The following is a 17,082-nucleotide window of genomic DNA, read 5'->3' as shown; positions in this document are numbered from 1 at the left end:
GATATTTCAGCTGAGACGGAGCCAGACAGGTGATGAGTGGGGGCACACCGCAGTCACTGCCTTCCTCTTCCTCTCAACCCCAGCCTCCCCTTTCACATGCCTCCCTCTGCACCTGGGTCAGCTGACAGGCCCAGCCTCATGCCGGACCTTCCAGGGGGATTGGTAGGCCCTCCCCTATCCCTCTGCCTCAAAGACCCCCAGGTTTCCTGTGCTGGGGTCCCTGTGATGTGCCTGCATCAGTGCACGTGTGAGCCTGTGTGCAAGGACAAACTTAGGGGTTCCAGGGCGTAGTTTGTGATCCCCAACCCCCCAAAGCTCTCTCACTCTGGTCAGGGTAGGGCTGTGTTGTGTGACTGTGTGATGTGTACATTTGTGTGTCTGTGGGGTCCCTGGGTTTGTGTCACCCTAACTGTATGACGGATCTGTGTGTGAGCGTGTATGCGTCTGGCTAAGGCACGTGTGTGTCACGTGGAGACTGAGGCCCAGTAATTCCTGCGGCCCTTTACCAAGGTCTGGTTTACAGCAGAGCTGCAGATGGGGTGCGTGTTGGGGAGAAACTAAGGTTCTCTGGGCTAAACTCCTTAAGTGTCAGCCTGCTCCACTCTGAGCGCTAAGGGGGGTGGCGCGCCCCGGCCGCCGTGAGCTTGCAATTCTGGGATCTGGCCATTAGGTGGCGTGATGTGTCCGTTTCTTTGGTCAGGTCCTTCTCCATCATCCCTCTGCTCCTCCCACCCTGTCCAAACCAGGACCACCTCTCACTGCACCCCCACAGCACCTGCACACTACCCAAACTTGACCCGCACGACACCCACACCAAGAGATCAGGCCCTCTGGGGTAGAGCTCTGGCCAGAGTGATTAGTAAATCTCCCCCAGTGACTCAGATCACCGGGCCTCCCCTCTCTCTCCTCCTCTGAGCTGTCTCTCCACAGCCACCAGACCAGGCTTTATAAGTCACCTCTTTGATCACTTTACACTCCCCAAACCCCCTGGCAACCTCTTATCTTTGACGGAATAGAGTTCCTTATGCTCACATTCAAGGCCTTCCCCGATTTGACTCCCCAACCACGAACCTCAGCTCTCCCATGGTCACCACATCACCACGTCATTATCTTCTGCTGGTCACTACGTAGGGGTGTACAGGTGATGAACCGCACAACTCCAGAGCGCTACTCTGGGAGTCACGACGTGCGCGGCCTACACGGAGGCCTTTCATGAACCCCGTGGCTAAGTTAAACTTCTCTCTGCCCATGATGCCACGTCTCCCTTGGAGCGCCTTCCTCCCGACTTGCATGTTGTTCCCTGCATTCATCCTTAAGAGTAAGTGTAAATGGAAGCCAACAAACAAACCAAAAGGGCTCAGCACCAATGCCGCCTCCTCCAAGAAGCCAACTCCGGTCTTGCCACCCTCCTCTGAGACTCCCTCTGCCTCATTGCCAGTGGTTTGGAATTCACTGGGGCACGTGGCTCATCCTGCCCCTTGTTCCCACCACCAGACTGGCTTCTGAAGGAGCTGGAACAGGGTCATCTTCCTTGTGCCCCCATTGCCCAGTGCAGGGCCAGGCCCGTAGTAGGTGCCGAATGCAGGTTGGTGGACTTGAAGTGTGTATGTATGTGACTGGTTCTGTGCAATTGTATGTATCCCTCTCCCGACATGCGGGGTTGTATTTTTGATACGTGTTTGTCTGAGTCCCTGTAAGTCTGTGTGTGGTTTAGGGCCCCATAGCTGACAACTTACTTCCGGGTGTTTATGAACGTCTCACTCTGACCACCAGGGCTTGCTGTGTTGTGTCTCTGTCTATCCCTGTCCAGGATGCTGTGTGTGCGTCTCCCTGAATCAGTACGTGTCTCCCTTTCACCACCAGGGGGCGGTGTGCCATCCAAGCAGGGTGGCTCCCAGCGTTCGGTTTACCAGTTTGCGTTAGTGGGGTGTGGCTGGTGGCATCCGGGCAGTGCCAGGCAGAAGGGCCTCCCCCTCACCCCCCCCACCCCCCGGGTACTGACTGGGTAGGCTTTCTGTCGAGCCGCCCCTTCCCTAAGGTCCCCATTCCAGCCCTGAACAAAGCCTAATTGGTAGGTCTATGTGCAGACATATGCTGGGCCTCCCAGGCCCGCGGCCTAGTGTTTGGCTCAAATTCCTTCCTTCTGCCTGGGAGGTGGGGGTGGGGAAGAGAGCCCGCTGCCTGCACATCCTTTTCCGGCACCAGAGCAGGCAAGGGCCAGACTTCTCAGGTTCCAGTCCCTCTTCACACTTCCTTACCTGTGTGTGGCCGTGGGCAAAGTCCTTGTCTCTGAGCCTCAGTTTCCGCACCGGTGAAACGAGGATAATTAATGTCATCTCTCAGGGTTGCTCAATGGGAGATCATATGTAAAAGGCTTAAAAAAGTGCTTGCTCCAAAGCTGTCATTGTCGCTGCTGCTATTATAGGTCTGTTATTATCGCAGGCTTCCACCTAGTCACCAACGTAAGACCGTCCTGTGAACAGCCCGGGGTGGGGGAGAAGCCTTCCTAAACGTGGGGAACCCCACATGCCCAAGCAGTGCCACCCCCCCCCCTCCGCGTCCCCCCCCCCCGGCTCTGGATGGCCGTGCTGCTATCTGACCTCTGGGTCTCTCTCTGCAGTATGTGCACGAGGGCGGTGTAGAGGACCTGGTGAGGCCCCTGCTGGCCATTCTGGACAGGCCCGCAAAGTTGCTGCTACTGAGGGACATCAGGTGGGGCGGAGGGTGTGGGGAGGGCTGGGGGGCAGAAAGGGGACCTCTAATAACTCCCCCTACCTCCAGAACTGTGCCCCTGCCCACCCCCTATCTCTTGCCCTCCCCAGGAGTGTGGTGGCCCCCACGGACCTGGGCCGCTTTGACAGCATGGTGATGCCCGTGGAGCTGGAGGCTTTTGAGGCCCTTAAGAGCCGGGCAGGTCAGCAGCTGGGCGGTGGGGAGAGGGTAGGACCTGTAGACCCTAAGCCCCGGGTGGGGATGGGAGTGGAGTCTCCCAGGGGAGAGGGGGCAGAGATGACCAGCTGTGTCCCCCGCTGGGCCCCCCGTCTCTGACCGGATCTCCTCTCCCACCAGTGTGGCCTCCTGCCTTGAGACCAGCCCAGCAAGACGCACCTCCTAAGCGTCACCTCATCACGCCCGTGCCTGGTCAGTCAAGAGTCCCAGAGCCTGGGGAGGGGGCACACAGCTGGGGTATTAGGGAAGGGAAAAGGGGCCTTCTGCCCCTGCCCCCGTGTAGGGTATCCAGGCTTCAGAAGTTTGTCTGGTTCCCTGAAGGAAGTCCCTTGTCCACCGGAACCATTTTTATCATCTCTGCTCACCACCCACACTATTATTTCCTTAATAATTGGTTTTAGACCCACTCACTTTTGAAATCTAGTCTCACTCTCTGCAATAATCTCCGAGAAATTGCCAGTTTGGTGTGCGAGCAATATTTTTTCTACGACACATATCGCGATGGAAAGTTTGAAAATACTATTCCAACAGAACCCGGGCAGTGTCCCTCACTGTGGCAAAGCTGCCGCAGGGCCCAAGCAAACCCACGCCTGGGTCCCCCAGGCCCTACCCCAGCAAAGGCAAGGACTGGGGCCTGGCACCAGCAAGGCCAAGGAGGGGCAGCCTGCCTGACCTCGGCCCTCTTCCCCAGATAGCCGTGGAGGTTTCTATCTGCTGCCTGTGAACGGCTTCTCAGAGGAGGAAGATGGTGGGGAACTGAGGGAGCGGCTGGGGGGCCTCCAGCTCTCCCTGGGGGCCTCTGCTCCCCGCCACCCTCATAAAGGGATCCCCCCTCTCCAAGACGTGCCGGTAGATGCCTTCACCCCACACCGAAGCACCCGCACCCCCCCTCCGCAACCACCCCCCGTGGCTCCCAGGCCCCCAAGGCCTAACTGGCTGCTGACAGAACCCCCGACCCTGGAGGACCCGCGGCAGAGCCAGATCCAGGGCCCTGCCCGCAGCCGCAGCCGCAGCCGCAGCCGCAGCCGGGGCCGAGGCAAGTCCCCAGGACGCAGGCGCTCCCCGTCTCCAGCACCTATCTCCACCCAGAGCGTGGCCAACGGGCGCTACCACAAGCCTCGGAAGGCCAGGCCACCTCTGCCTCGGCCTCTGGATGGGCAGGCAGCCAAGGCGGGAGGCCACCAAGGCCCCTCTGAGAATGGAACTGGTGGGACAGCCGAGGAGACAGCCGCGAAGGCCCCTGGGGGGGAGCTGAGGACAGTCACGTTGTCCAAGATGAAGCAGTCCTTGGGTGAGTCCAGGTGGGTCTGGGCCTGGCAGGTGGGGCTCTTGGGTTTGGTGGGGTCTGTGGGCTTGGTTTTGGGCTATAACTAGGGGGCTTGGGCTTAAGAAAAGATTGGGGTATGGGGGTAGATTGCAGAGGTGGGAGTAGAGGATTTTTGGAGTTGAGGACTGAGTAATAATAGACTATGGGGATTAGGGAGAAGTCCGGGCCCGGACTTGCTGTTGGGGTCCTGGGTTTCTCCTGTGAGCTCTGGGTGGAGGGGGGTGGCTGCGCGTTCACCCGGTGCTTCTCTCTCGCCAGGCATCAGCATTTCTGGGGGCATTGAGTCCAAGGTGCAGCCCATGGTGAAGATAGAAAAGATCTTCCCTGGGGGGGCTGCCTTCGTCAGTGGGGCCCTGCAGGTGGGTGAAGAGCACCCAGGCCCACTCCTGAGGCCCAGAGCTGAATTCTGGCGGGAGTGGGGCTAGAACATGCTCATCTTCCAGCTAGACAGGTTTAGACCAGGCCATGGGAGGAGGCTTGGGTGCAGGGGGGTCAGGACTGCAAGATGACCAAGCCTGGGGAAAAATCTGTCCCCTCACGCCAGCCTGGGCCTGAGGGTGGCCCATCCTGTTCCACCCCTAGCCCCAAGGGACAAAGGGCCATTGTCTGTGTCTCACCCTGCCCCCGACCGCTCCAGGCACAAAAGTCCCATTGTCCATCCCCTCCACCCAGATGGGGAGGAGTGTCCTCGCTGGTGGAGGTGAGAGGTTGGGTGTTGGGCTGACCTGAGAAGGGAGGGCTGTGATTTTCCCACTCCCATCCCAGGCTGGCTTCGAGCTTGTGGCAGTGGATGGAGAGAGCCTGGAGCAGGTGACCCACCAGCGAGCGGTAGATACCATCCGCCGAGCTTATCGAAACAAGGCTCGGGAGCCCATGGAGCTTGTGGTCAGGGTCCCTGGGCCCAGCCCACAACCCTTACCCCCCGAGTCGTCAGCCCTCACCGATCAGTGCCTTCCTGCTGACCATTCCCCTGCCCGCTGACCCCCTCCTGGTACTCATTCCTTCCCACTGCCTCCCAGAACCTCCCATAAATGCTCTTCCCACCAGTTCCCAGATCCCTCCCACTGATGCCAGTCTCCTCCAGCGGACCGCCAGCCCAGTCCCTTCTCCGACCCCTCCGGACTCCCGATACTAACCCCAGACTCTCTCCACCTATGCCGGGACTCTTCCCACTGACCTCAGATCCTCCCGCTGCCCTCCCAGGACCCTCCTGCTGTCTCCCAGACCTCCCCTCCTCCCCTCCTCTCGGGATTCAGGAACCTCTCACTGCTCCTCGACTTGCCTCCTCCCAGAGCTCCACACTGCTGGCGCAGACCTCCCCACTTTCTTCCCTCCCCCGCTGTCACTAAGGCTCTGCCCTTTCCAGATAAACTTGGTGTCAAGGACAAGGTGCTGCGGGGTAGGCTGTGTCACCCGCGCACTGCCCCCAACCTCCCACGACTGGGAGAGGTTGGGAGAAAGCCAAGGTCTGGAGCTTGGGATTGGCAGGCCCTTTCTCATGAGGCCTCCTTTAATGCCCCCAAGCACTGAGGAACATGGACTCTCAGGGCCCGGGTGGGGGGGGGTCATTGCATCCGTCCCCCAGCCCCAAGCAGTGTTCTGTGCAAGGGATAGGATGCAAAGCATTTCTAGTTTCTCAAATCCTGGGAGACCGCTTCATGTGGTGGTCCGCTAGGATCTCACACTTTCCACTGGATTTGTCCATCCCCCATCACCCTCTCTCTCCCCCCAAGACCTCCACGAGGGGTCAGAAAGAGGGGGTCAAAGAAGTTCCCATCAACTCTCTCTAGCACACTCGTCTTTTTTTTACAAACAGAAAAAATTTTTAATTTGTTTCTTTGGGTTTGTACAAGAAATTTACAGTGTGGAAAAATATACAAGTGAAAACGAGGCCATAAACCTGGGTGTGGGGAGGGGCCACTTGGTCACAAACACAAATAAACAAGACGTTTCTGAGTTCTTCCTTTGGTCTGACTACAGCCCCTCACCCTGGGAGACAGGCTGCGGAGCTGGAACCTGGGGGTCAGACCCCAGTCCCAGCCCTGTCGCCCGACACGGGCAGGGTGGGGGCAGGCACATCTGGAGCAGCTGGCACTGTCTGGCTCTCTCTGGCTTCGGGGTAGGGGAGGGTGGAAACGAGGGAACCCCTTCTTCTTCCCAGCACCCCCCATCCCCCCCACCCACCCCGGGCGTCTGGGATGAATGCGGTCGGCAGAGTGGCAATGGCGGCAGCTGGGGAGTGAAACGGGTCGAGTGAGCGGGAACCTGTGTGACAGTGAACACGGGGACCTTCGAGGAGTCTGATCTTGCTCATCCGAGTCACAGGGCAGCCCCAAGTTCTTGGCAGAGGCCCAGAGGCCTGGACCCCTGGGGCGGGGGGACGGGCGGCTCTGGGGCCCTCAGTGGACCTGAGGCTCCCGCCCCCCCCCCCCCTGTCGGCAAGGCTCCCCGCAGATCCGGGACGCCGAGGGCCCTAGATTTCGGTGGCGGTGATCTCCTCCAGGCAGATGCAGGGGGCCGGCTCGGCCAGGCCCAGGTCGGCGAGCTCCCGAGCCTCCAGCTCCAGGCTGAGCTGCTGCAGCTCCTGCTCCAGCTGCCGGTTGCGCCGGTACATCTGGATGTAGTTGTGCTGCAGCTGCTTCTGGTAGCGGATCACCTGCTCCTTCTCCGCCTGCCAGGCCAGCCGCTCGCCCTCGAAGCTGTCCCGCTGCTCCTCGCCCCGCCGCCGCTCCCGCTGCAGCTCGGCCCGCAGCCTCTCCACCTGGGCCCGCAGGCTGCCCCCGACCCCGGCCGCTGCCCGCTGCACCTTGGCCTCATCGCTCTCGGCCAGGAGGAAGGGGTCGGCGGTGGCAGGTGGCGCGGGGGGTTCCCGGAGTCCGGCGGCCTCGGTGTCCAACTGGCCGGCTTTCTCTCGCAGCCGCTCGGCCTCCTGGCGGTGCCGCTGCAGCTCCTGGGAACAGGCCTCCAGCTCCAGCTCCCGAGCCCGGGCCGCCTCCTGCAGGCCCCGCGCCCGGCCCTCACTGACCCGTAGTGCGGCTCGGGCTTCTCGCAGCGCCACCCGCAGCGCCACCAGCTCGCTGCCCTTCTGCACCAGCTCCGCCTGAGACTCCTTCAGTTGCTGCTTCAGCAGGGAGATCTCGCCTGACTTCTGGCACACCTGTGGTGGGGGGAGGAATGGAGGAGGATGGTGAGAAGAGTTCTCCCGGGGGGTCGGGCCCTGAGAATCACGCCGGGTATGTGGGGAGAGGCTCTCCGATCGTGACACCCGGAACACAGATGGGGACACTGAGGCAAGCTTAGTGATACGTCCAGAGCCATACAGCTGGGGAGTGGCTGAAGGGAAATACGGATCCAGATCTTTCTCCTTCAGAGCAGGTGTCTTTAAACCATCGTGAGGCACCACCGAGCCCTGGGGACAGGCTGGGGGCAGGCCGTGCAGGAGTGGGTGCGGTTGAGGGCAGTGCCCACGTTTCCACAGGCAGGCACCGCGGTGTCTTGGTTAACAGCATAGACACTAGAGCCAGATGGCCTGAGTTCAAATCTCAGCCCTGCCACGGACTAGCTGTAATCCTGGGCTCCAGCCTTTCTGGGCCTCAGTTTCCTCAAACGGGGATGTTAACAACACCCAGCTGGCAGGGCTGTTATGAGGATTAGAAGATCCCCCCCCATATGACATAGAACGGTGCCCGGCGCACAGCAGCACTACGTTCTTATTCTTAACTGGTCGGGAGGCCGCGGGTGGGAACACCACTGGCTGTGTGAGCGCTAAACCCGACTGCTGAGGAGCCCCACGAGGGTGGCACAGGGAGACCCCCACCCAGAAAGGAAGGTCAGAGGGGGAGCTTCATCTCACAGAGGGGAGGGTGGGGGGGTCCTCTAGGAGTAGCAGGCCAGAGGGGGTGGGTGTGGCTGGACTCCTGTTCCCAGCAGGCCCCGCTCCCTGCCCCTCCTGGTCTGGCCCACCTCCCACTTGGTCTCCTCGAGCCTCGGCCCGAGCTCCCGCTGCTCCCGCTCGAAGGTGGCGCAGCGCCGCTCCAGCTGCTCCCGTTCCTGCAGCAGCTGTGCAAAGTCGTCCTGCAGCTGCCGCTTCTCCTGCTGCAGCTGGAATACCTGCAGCTGCAGCAGCTGTTGGGCCCGCTGTGCCCGCTGTGCCTGGGCCGCGCCGTCCTCCCGCAGGGCCTCGCGCTCCCGCGGCCAGTGCCGCTGCCGGTCCTCGTAAGCCTGGGGACGACAAGGCGGCCCTGGGTCCTGGCGGCTCCCCCACCCCCGACCCCGAGCCCCGCCCGCCCACAACTCCCCGGTCACCGACTGCTCTGGCGGCCCAGTGGCTGGGCTCAGGGACGGCAGGCTCCGCTGCCCCGGGATAATGATCGCGACAATAATCACAACCACTTTTAGGACGCTAGAAACAATCCATAATAGCAAGCGCTTCCGTAGGAGTTTCTAGGTGCCAGGCGTTTATTCTAAGCACTTTACAGCCTTTGCCTTACTTCATCCTCATGATAAATATCTCCATTTATAGATGAGGAAACCGAGGCTCAGTACCATTAAGTATCTTGCTCAAGTCTGAAAGACAGCAGACGGTGGCGCTGGCTTCGATTCCTTACCACTCTGCAGGTTACGCCGGACAGCTGGGCTGGGGAACCGCCCCCCCCACCCAGCACAAACAGAAATGCTCCTCGGACTCCCCAGCACCTCTGGATGTCCTGCCATGCCACCCCCATTATCGCTGCTGACCACACCTGACACATGGTCACCTCACTCTCGTCCAGACTGTCCCGCAGCTGCTGCAGCTCTGCCTCACGGTCTCGGAGCTTTCCTTCCAGGACACAGTGCAGCAGGGCCTCATCCGAAGGGGGTGGCGGGGGTGGGGGCGGGGGCGGAGAGCGCTCCCCACAGGAGCCGCTGTCAGGGGAGGCCCGGGCACCGCTGCCCAAGAGCCCCCCAGCCACACGGCCTCCCAGGGAGCCTGTGCTCTTGCTGGAGGAAGACCGACCACTGTCCGAGTGGGAGGGCCCAGTAGGGGCCCCTCGGGCTGGACCCGGCAGTGCCCCCCGCCCGGGGCCGTGGGAGGGCAGGTGCCCGCCTGGGGAGCCGTTGGCTGGCTCTGCACCCCCGGTGCTGTAGGTGGGCAGGCTGGACAGTGAATTTCGGCCGGAGTCAGACAGTGTCCCCGACGGGCAGCCACTGGCCCAGCCACTCAGTGCCAGGGGTTTGTCAGCAGCCGAGGAGGAGGAGGAAGAGGAGGACGAGGCAGGGCCCCCAAACAGCTGTGTTAGGCTGCCCTGGCTCCCAGACAGTCCGGCGGCCCGAGGACCCAGGAAGCTAGGTAGGGATGGTGCCCCTCGAGGTTTGGGCAGCACTGGCTTGAAGGCTGTTGGGCGGATCAGGATTTTCTCCATGTTCTGAAATGAGGTGCCATGGGACACTGGGGATCAGCTGCCCAATCTTTCAAAGCCCTTATCATACTCCCTGCCCTCCCATCTGGGGTCCCGGTCCCCACATGTTAATAATAAATGCTACCACCGGCTGAGGGCCTCCTGATGTCCTCTACATCAAGCAATTTAAAAGGTTCATCTCTAATCATTACAACAGCCATACAAGTAAAATATCATCAGTATCCCCATATTACAGATGAGGAAACGGAGGCTCAGCAAAGTCAAAGACCTCGTTCAACGTCAGACATGTAGGTGTTGTGCAGTAACAGTAATTTGAGCAGCTGACATTTATTGAGTACGTTAGGTGACAGGTACTAGGCTAAACCCTTACGTACGTTATTTGATCGAATGCTCACAACGATCACAGGAGAGCTAACCTATTACCTCCATTTTACAGGTGCAGAAACTTTGGCTCAGAAAGGTTAAGTGATTTTCCTAAGGTCATGCAGCTAGAAGGAGGCAGAGCTGGGATTAGAACCCAGGTCTGGTGAATCGGGAGCCCACATTCTTTCCTCTGAATCGACCCTCAAATTCCGGCTTCTTCAGGGGCTCCTGATTCCACCCAGGCCCCAAAGGAAGGGCTGGTCCTCACCTTCTCCAGCTTTCCAGAGACAGGGATGAGCTTGGGTGGGGGGCCGCGGAGATGGGCGTTGCGTGCCCGCTGCTCTCGGGCATCCTCAAGGTCACTGCTCGGGCTGGGGGGTGACTCTGTCCGGAAGTCCTCGTTGATGTAGGTGAAGCTGGTACCAGGGACGGCCTTCCTAGGGGGCACAGCTGGGCACAGTGGCTCCTGTGCCTCATAGCCACCCCGTAGCAGGCCATCCTGCTGGCGGAAGAAGGTGGGCCCAGAGGGTCCGTGGTGGCGGGGAGGAGCTGGCCCCCCAGGGCAGGGCCGGCCTGAGATGAGGCTGCTCACGCTGCCCATGGCTGGAGGTTGTGGGGCAGTGGTGGCCTCAGGAGTGGGCTCCAGTGGCACTGGCAGAGTCTGCACAATGGCCATGGCGACAGGGGCTCAGGCCTGGCCAAGGGCCTCCAGGGGAACCTGTGAGCAGGGCAGGGGTGTAAGAGTCCCTTCACCTTGAGGTCCCTCCCTATCCGAGTCCCTGAGTCCCTCTCCTGACCCCGCGTCCCAGGACAAACAGCCCCCTGACTGCCCGCAACTTCCCCCTCCAAGCACTAGCACGAACCTGACTTCTTCCTGGGACCCAGGCCACTGCCCAACTCTGGTCTGAACAGGGCTAACGACTGACTCTACAAGCAAAGATGATGATGGGATGTGAGGCCTGGTGGTTACGCAGGGCCCTTAACAGCAGAGGCCCAGGCCCCAGCCTGAACCTGCATCCCTCATGGAGGCTAGGACTCAAGTTTAGGAGGGAGCTCTCTGCCAGCTCCCAGCACATGTTCCTGGTCCCCTAGGACAGGTGGCCTCATTAGAGGGCAGTTTGGGCACAGGCAACCTCAGGGACAGAGTCAGCAGCAACTCAGATGGCAATTAGGGAATAAAGAGCCAAGGCCAGGCAGTGCCCAGCCTCCCCCAGCTGGGCCTCAGTTTCTCCCAGAGAGGCAGCAAGGGTGGAGCTGACCGAACAAGAAACCCAGAGCTTTTAGGGAGCCCACAGGTGCCCTCTGGGGTCTCCCGCCTTCCAGAGGTGGATACAGGCTCATGCGTGTTTCCATGACAATTCCCGGCCTCACCATACCCAATCAATCAGGCCTAAAGGAGCCTACACAGGCATGCCACCAACCTCTAAGAAACCACGCGGCTTTAGACATTCCCCAGAGTAACCCGGACGGGATGAGGGTAGAAGCCCCACCATCACCTTTGGCAGCTGCTCTAAGATCTCATTTCCCTGGAATCCAGGGAAGAGGGCTCCACCTCCCCAGGCTCTGCTCCTTCCTGGAAGCGGACAGCAAGTCTCCGCCCGGAACTCCCTCCCCAGTCCCGAGGCCGAAGACCAGGACTCAGGCATCTGCTGAAATCATCACGCAGAGCGAGGGCCAAGAAGTGGACGGAATCGAGTCGGAACAGGAGTGTGCGTTTGTACTCATCGGTGTGTGTCGGGCTGTGCACAGGCGCATGGAAATGAACTTACTTCGCGTGTATGTGAAAATGTGTGAAAACGCGAGTGCATCTGAGTGTATGTATGTTTGACTAGAGGTATGAGTCCATTCATATATTCGTATGTGTGAGTTCGTATGTGCACGAGTGTGTGCGTGCCTCCGGATCACTCTTAGGAAATACGGAAAAGTGGTAACTGCATATGTAGTAAGTAAATTTGTGCTGTATGAACGTGACTGAGAGAAGAGAACATCTCTGGATAGATGTCCATTCACATGTACGTGAGTTTACGTGGAAACTGCATACGAACAGGGAAGTGAGTGTGCACAAGCGGGTGCCGAGCAGTGTGCGCGCAGAGCATGTGTGAGAGTGGCTGGGAGCCTGGGTGGCAAGCAGGGCCACCTAGGTGAGCAGGAGCCTGGTTTCTGTCACTCATTCGAGTGTGGGGAAAGGACAGACACATTATCTGACTCCTTTGCCGGGTCCGTTCCCCTTCTTTCTTGCTTGTATCGCACGAGGCTCCCCCTCCACTCCCCACTCAAGTCAGGAGACCATGAGAACCGGGAAGGTATCCAGATTGAGCCTGGAAGCGGGGGTTGGGGGTGGGGTGGGGGTGCGCTGAGCCCATCGGCAAGTGCCAGCCCCGAGCCAGGCAGCCGGGGCACCGCCTCTCTGCCCTCTCCCCCACCACTCCAGGGCATGGAGAAAGCTGTGGGGTTAGGGGCTTCTTAGGGGGCAGTGGAGGCTGGCACCGCTGTCTGCATTTGCCCACTTCAGCGAGCACTGAGAAAGTGAGAAGTAAGGGGAGGAGACAGGCGGACTCAGAGAAAGACAGGGGCCCAAACGACCAGAGACAAAGACTCAAGAGAGACCCCAGGGTCAGGCAGACAGGGAGACAGGCTGAACCAGTGAGCCCAGGGACCTGAACCCCACAGAGCCAGGGGCCCCTAAACCCAGAAGAGACATGGAAGCTGGGCCCCGAGAGCCAGACGCCCAAGGAGCCAGAGCCAGGCCTCTGGAAAGCCAGGCCCAGCCAGCCGGGCTCCAAGAGCGGGAGCCCGAGAGAGGAGGGGCAAGTGGAGGCTCCATTTTGAGAAACGCGTTGTGTCTGTGGGAAAGAGAACCCCTGGCTCTCCCAGCACTCCTTGAGTAATCACTCTGGCACAGCGCACGCACACCCCCTTCGTGGGCCGGGGGCAGCCGGGTGCTGGCTTCGGCCAGGGCCCCGGGCAGATCTGGCTAAGCCCAACTCCCGCAGACCTGTCCTGGGGGCTGAAGAGTTGGGGAAAGTCTCCCCCCCACCAAACTCCAAGGACTAGTCAAGCGGGATCGAGCCTGGGATCACGAGTTCGCATTCCGCGATAGGAAGCCGGGAGCCCCCAACCCACCCTCCAGGGCCCCCCCGACACCCCCCCCCTCCCCGCCTCTATTAAGTGCGGGCGGCTGGGGGACGCCTCCTCCCCACCCGCCCACCGCCGCGCACAAGTTGGGGGCGCCCCCGGGTCGCCTCCCAGCCCGGCCCCCCCCTCCCCCTCACCTCCGCCGCGCCGCTCCATGCTCAGCCCCGGGCCGCCCCCAGCGCTCCACAGGCGCGCCGCCCGGCTCCAGCCCGCGCGCGGCCACTCGGAGCCGCCCGGCCCGGCCCCGCCTCCGCGGCGCCCCTAGCCCGGCCGGCCCCCGGCCGGCCCGAGTGGGCGGCGCAGCGCGGGGGAGGGGTCGGAGGGGCGTCCCCGCCCCGGGCGCGGACACGCGCAGGCACCCCGCGTCACGCGAGGCCGACCAGGCGCTCGCGGGGGCTGCGCCGGGGGACCCAGGATCCCCGTCCCCCCGCGCCCCCGCTCCGAGAGCCGGTCGGCTCAGGACTCGGCCGCGGCCGCGGGTCACCCTCTACTACCCCTACCCGGGCCCCGGGGCCAGCAGCAGCTGGTCATTGTTCGAGCACAAAGGGCCGGGCGCCAAGGCGGCCGCCCTTCCCCCTCCGCTTCTTCGGTCGAAGCCTCCCCCGCTAGACACACTCTCGGGCTTCGGAGTCCAGAGCGAGACGCCGAGAGTCGGCTGCCCCTCCCCCGCCCCAACCCCTGCTACCGGGACCCTGCGCCCCAGGATGAGTCGGGGGCCGAGGCTCGCGCCGGGCCTGCCCCCCACCCCCAGCGGTTGGTGGAGGAATATTTGGACTTGCGGAGGCGGCGCCACCTGGCGGCGCATTCGGTGAATACACTCAGTCACCCCCTCGCCCTCCACCTTGGGGGCCTCTACACAACTCCCCGGCCCTGTACCCTCTCCTGCGCGAGCCCAGGCCTGTCTCAGGCGCGGCTCTCTGCTCCCCAACCTTCCCTCAGAATCATGTAAGAAGGAGGTCATTGCTGGGAGAGAGGCGCAGCCCCTGGTCCCCCAACAATCACTGCGGTGAGCCGGTCCAAACCTACACCAGTCTCACAGCTGACAACATTCCTCTGCCTTCTCAGGGTCGCAGATATTCTCACCTTCTGGCAAACACCACAGTCTTCATAACACCCACACGACCTTTCCCACATGCAGTCAGTCCCACGCAGCCACAATCACACAGTCTCATCCATCACGTGGTTCCACGCTCCTTTCCATAATCTTTCAGGCCACCGCACACACAGACATACTCCGTGTCACAAACCTTGTTGTGCACAGTCTTTCACAACAACTCAAAGTCCTTACTACCGACTCAGGATCTTAAATAGGCTTCCTCTCCTAAGCATCTTTCACACATTGGTGGTCTCATTCACAGTCAGACAACTTTCATAAACAGTGAGTTTCACAAACATTCTACCACACAGACTTTCCCCGAAGGGTCTCTGTGCCCCAGTCAGGTCAGCTGATGCCCACACCCCTGGGCAAGAACAGCTTCCCACCCCCTACTTGCAACCCCACCCCCAAGGCCAAGGCCTGCCAGAGCTCCTCTGCCCCAGGAAGGAGCATCCCCCCCTTCCAGGCCACAGCCCTGGCCAGCTCTCAGCTCTATTTTTAGCTCTATGGAAAGGGTTGTTTTTCTTTCTTTTTCCCTGGAAAGGGAGACATAACCCAACTACCCTCAGGCTCATCCCAGACCCTGAGCCTTACAAGAACAGACTGAGCCCCCCCTTCCCCAATAGAGACCCCCTCCCCTGGCCTTGCCCTGATCCCAGCCTCTTGGGGCACCAGGAGCCTCCTCCCCTTTCTGGCAGCCAGCCCAGAAGCTCAGGCAGCAGCTGGGCTCAGCATGTGTGTAGGGGTGGAGGGTGGGGCGGTGAGGGAGGCAGAAGGCCGCTGCCCACTCCCTCATTCCCTGAGGGAGGGGGCTCATCCTCCCTTCTAGGGGAGGGAGATAGGCCCACTCTTGTATTTAGGGACATTTACCCTCATGCATTGTCCGGGAAAGGGCTCCCACCCTCGCAGGAGTGGGCTTTCTGCTCCTACATTGGGGGGAAGAGCTCCCAGTTGTGCAAGGAGGGGAGTGGTAGGAAGGGGACCCACTAAGGCTCAGGCAGCTGCTCCCTGGACTGGAGGTATGGGGCAGGGGCTGCTGTACACTGCCATCAAAAATAACTCCCTTCTTCGATACCTTCAGGGATGAGGGCACCACGAACATGCTCGGGTGAAGGAAGGAGAGGAGCCCAGGTCACCCCACCCAGTGCAAGTCTCCAGTCCTGCGCTACCCGGACTCCAGGGGGCGTTCTGTTCCCACTTCTGTGGGAAGGTTTAACACTTCTCTGGAAGGAGAATGGAATACTGCTCGGCTGGAGACCTTGCAGACTCGCCCAGGACTGGGGAGGGAGGTCCTCGCCCTGATGCGCGGGTGGGGGAGCACAGCCCACTTGTCTGCGAAGCGATCACGTGCTGGGCGCCTGTTTACGTCTAAGTCTTCACCTGTGGGCGGCCAGGAAGCAGGAACCTCGGGAGGTGTCCCACCCGGCCCGCCCCCGTCGGCGGTCACAGGGCAGCCCTTTATCTCCAACCCCCGTCAAGTGCGCGACAGCAGAGCGCTCTGTCCGCTGGGGGTCCGTGCGGGCCAGTGGCGCTGCTCCAGGGACTGCAGGGGTAATCTATGGGGCGCGTCCTTTCCTGAATGCACGTGTGTTCGTGTGTCCCAAGTGCGTGGGTCTGTGTGCGCGCGTGTGTGTGCCCGCTGGTGTGAGTTTGTGTCGGTTCCCTGTTCAGACTCCTCGCCTGCGCCCCGCCCCCGTCGCCCAGAGTGGGGACCCCTTTCTCACTCCAGTCCCCGGCTTCCCCAGATCGGGAAAGTTCGCTCCGGAGCCGGGATGTGTGGAAGGCTGGAGTTCCGACACCTCCGTGTCCCCACCACTCACCCAGCGCCACCTGCGCCGCCGCTCCAGCTCCCGCCCAGCTCCTGCTCCAGCGCGGGCACCTCCTCGCCGCAGATCCGCCGGCTCCCAGCCAGCTCCGGGCTCCGGACTCCGGGCGCCCGCCTGGCCGGGCCTGGTGGAGCGGGGCGGGGCGGGGCGGCTGAGGCCGCGCCCCCGGCCCAGGAGGGGAGTGGTCTGCCCAGCACCCCCTCAGCAGCCGACCCGGTATCCAGCCCAGCAGTAGCTCAACGGTGGCCTGAGGCTGCTCCGCTGGCCTCCGACTTCACAGCCTTCTGGATTTGGCTTGCGACCTGGGAAAGGGCCGAGCAGCACGTGACCGAGAGCTAAACTACCTGGGTGCCCTAACCAAGTTGGCGATAGGGCTTTACTGCCACCTGCCCGACCCGGTGGGGAGCCAAACCAAGTCCACTCTCGGCTCCTTCCCTAGGCACCGGGAAAACCCCTAGGAAGCAGACAAAGAAGGCTCAGGTTTCACCAAAACAGACCCCGCCCCACCCTCGGGTCAGAGCTGCCCTAGCACCACTACCTTCCCCCTCCCCTGGAGTAGGTGTCTGCCCAGGTGAGTGTGCTTGCCAGTTCTGGCCCCCCACAGAGCAGGGGCCAGGCTTCCCTTAGACTCATAAAGTTCCACCCACAGGCACAAACAGGAAGTTGCCTTGTATTGCAGGGAGGCACCTAGGGCTCCCTCCCTCCATGGCACCGGAGGCGGCCTGTGGGAAGGCACAGACTGCGAGGTCTATAGGTATCTGGGCCACACTCGCAGCCTGAATACTTGGGCAGCGGGAGTGCAGTGAATTTAGTCCCTTCTCAAACCCATCTGCAGTAACGAAGCTGCTGGAGGACTGAAGCTGCCCCCCTCACAGACAAATGTGACCCGGAATCTGAGAGAGCTGCAGATCCAGCTGGACCCTGCTTGGCCAGGCCCTTCCTGAATGCTCAAGGAGATTCTTAATATCCAATTGGACATAGGCAGAA

The 17,082-nt window shown here is 61.3% G+C and overlaps 3 protein-coding genes across 16 annotated transcripts in view; 2 read left to right on the top strand and 1 right to left on the bottom strand.

Annotated features, from left to right (window-relative positions):
* The window catches only part of PDZD7 (PDZ domain containing 7), a 19,878-nt gene extending 13,642 nt beyond the window's left edge, over positions 1-6,236 (top strand). Inside the window, exons 12-17 of one of the 8 annotated variants that reach the window (XM_006938098.5) lie at positions 2,621-2,712; positions 2,823-2,914; positions 3,070-3,141; positions 3,641-4,240; positions 4,535-4,635; positions 5,042-6,236. In XM_006938098.5, the coding sequence (XP_006938160.4) occupies positions 2,621-2,712; positions 2,823-2,914; positions 3,070-3,141; positions 3,641-4,240; positions 4,535-4,635; positions 5,042-5,257 (1,173 nt within the window). In that variant the 3' untranslated portion in view covers positions 5,258-6,236. Of the gene's footprint in view, positions 1-1,773; positions 1,839-2,620; positions 2,713-2,822; positions 2,915-3,069; positions 3,142-3,640; positions 4,241-4,534; positions 4,636-5,041 lie in introns of those variants that run through there. The other 7 variants (XM_019813734.3, XR_006587229.1, XR_006587230.1 and 4 more) reach the window with 7 other exon arrangements.
* On the bottom strand, positions 6,077-16,223 carry LZTS2 (leucine zipper tumor suppressor 2). Of its 7 annotated transcripts, XM_006938101.4 has the most exons (6): positions 13,311-13,475; positions 10,902-10,965; positions 10,307-10,756; positions 9,019-9,681; positions 8,240-8,497; positions 6,077-7,433 (listed from the first exon to the last, which is right to left on the bottom strand). In XM_006938101.4, the coding sequence occupies exons 3-6, from the start codon at positions 10,712-10,714 to the stop codon at positions 6,750-6,752; spliced, it is 2,013 nt and encodes a 670-aa protein (XP_006938163.1). In that variant the 5' UTR covers positions 10,715-10,756; positions 10,902-10,965; positions 13,311-13,475; the 3' UTR covers positions 6,077-6,749. The 7 variants fall into 7 exon arrangements, with proteins under 7 accessions (XP_006938163.1, XP_003994379.2, XP_044896517.1 ...); XM_003994330.6 differs by lacking the exons at positions 10,902-10,965; positions 13,311-13,475 and adding an exon at positions 16,090-16,223; XM_045040582.1 differs by lacking the exons at positions 10,902-10,965; positions 13,311-13,475 and adding an exon at positions 14,257-14,646.
* LOC123380776 (basic proline-rich protein-like) lies at positions 12,327-17,082 on the top strand. Its single transcript, XM_045039982.1, has 4 exons — positions 12,327-12,341; positions 12,709-12,845; positions 13,208-13,981; positions 15,351-17,082. Exons 1-4 carry the CDS (start codon positions 12,327-12,329, stop codon positions 15,379-15,381), a joined length of 957 nt encoding a protein of 318 aa, XP_044895917.1. The 3' UTR covers positions 15,382-17,082.

This window comes from Felis catus, chromosome D2, assembly GCF_018350175.1.
Source record: "Felis catus isolate Fca126 chromosome D2, F.catus_Fca126_mat1.0, whole genome shotgun sequence".
Classification (NCBI taxonomy): domain Eukaryota; kingdom Metazoa; phylum Chordata; class Mammalia; order Carnivora; family Felidae; genus Felis; species Felis catus.
This window is presented reverse-complemented; position numbering and strand designations above follow the sequence as displayed.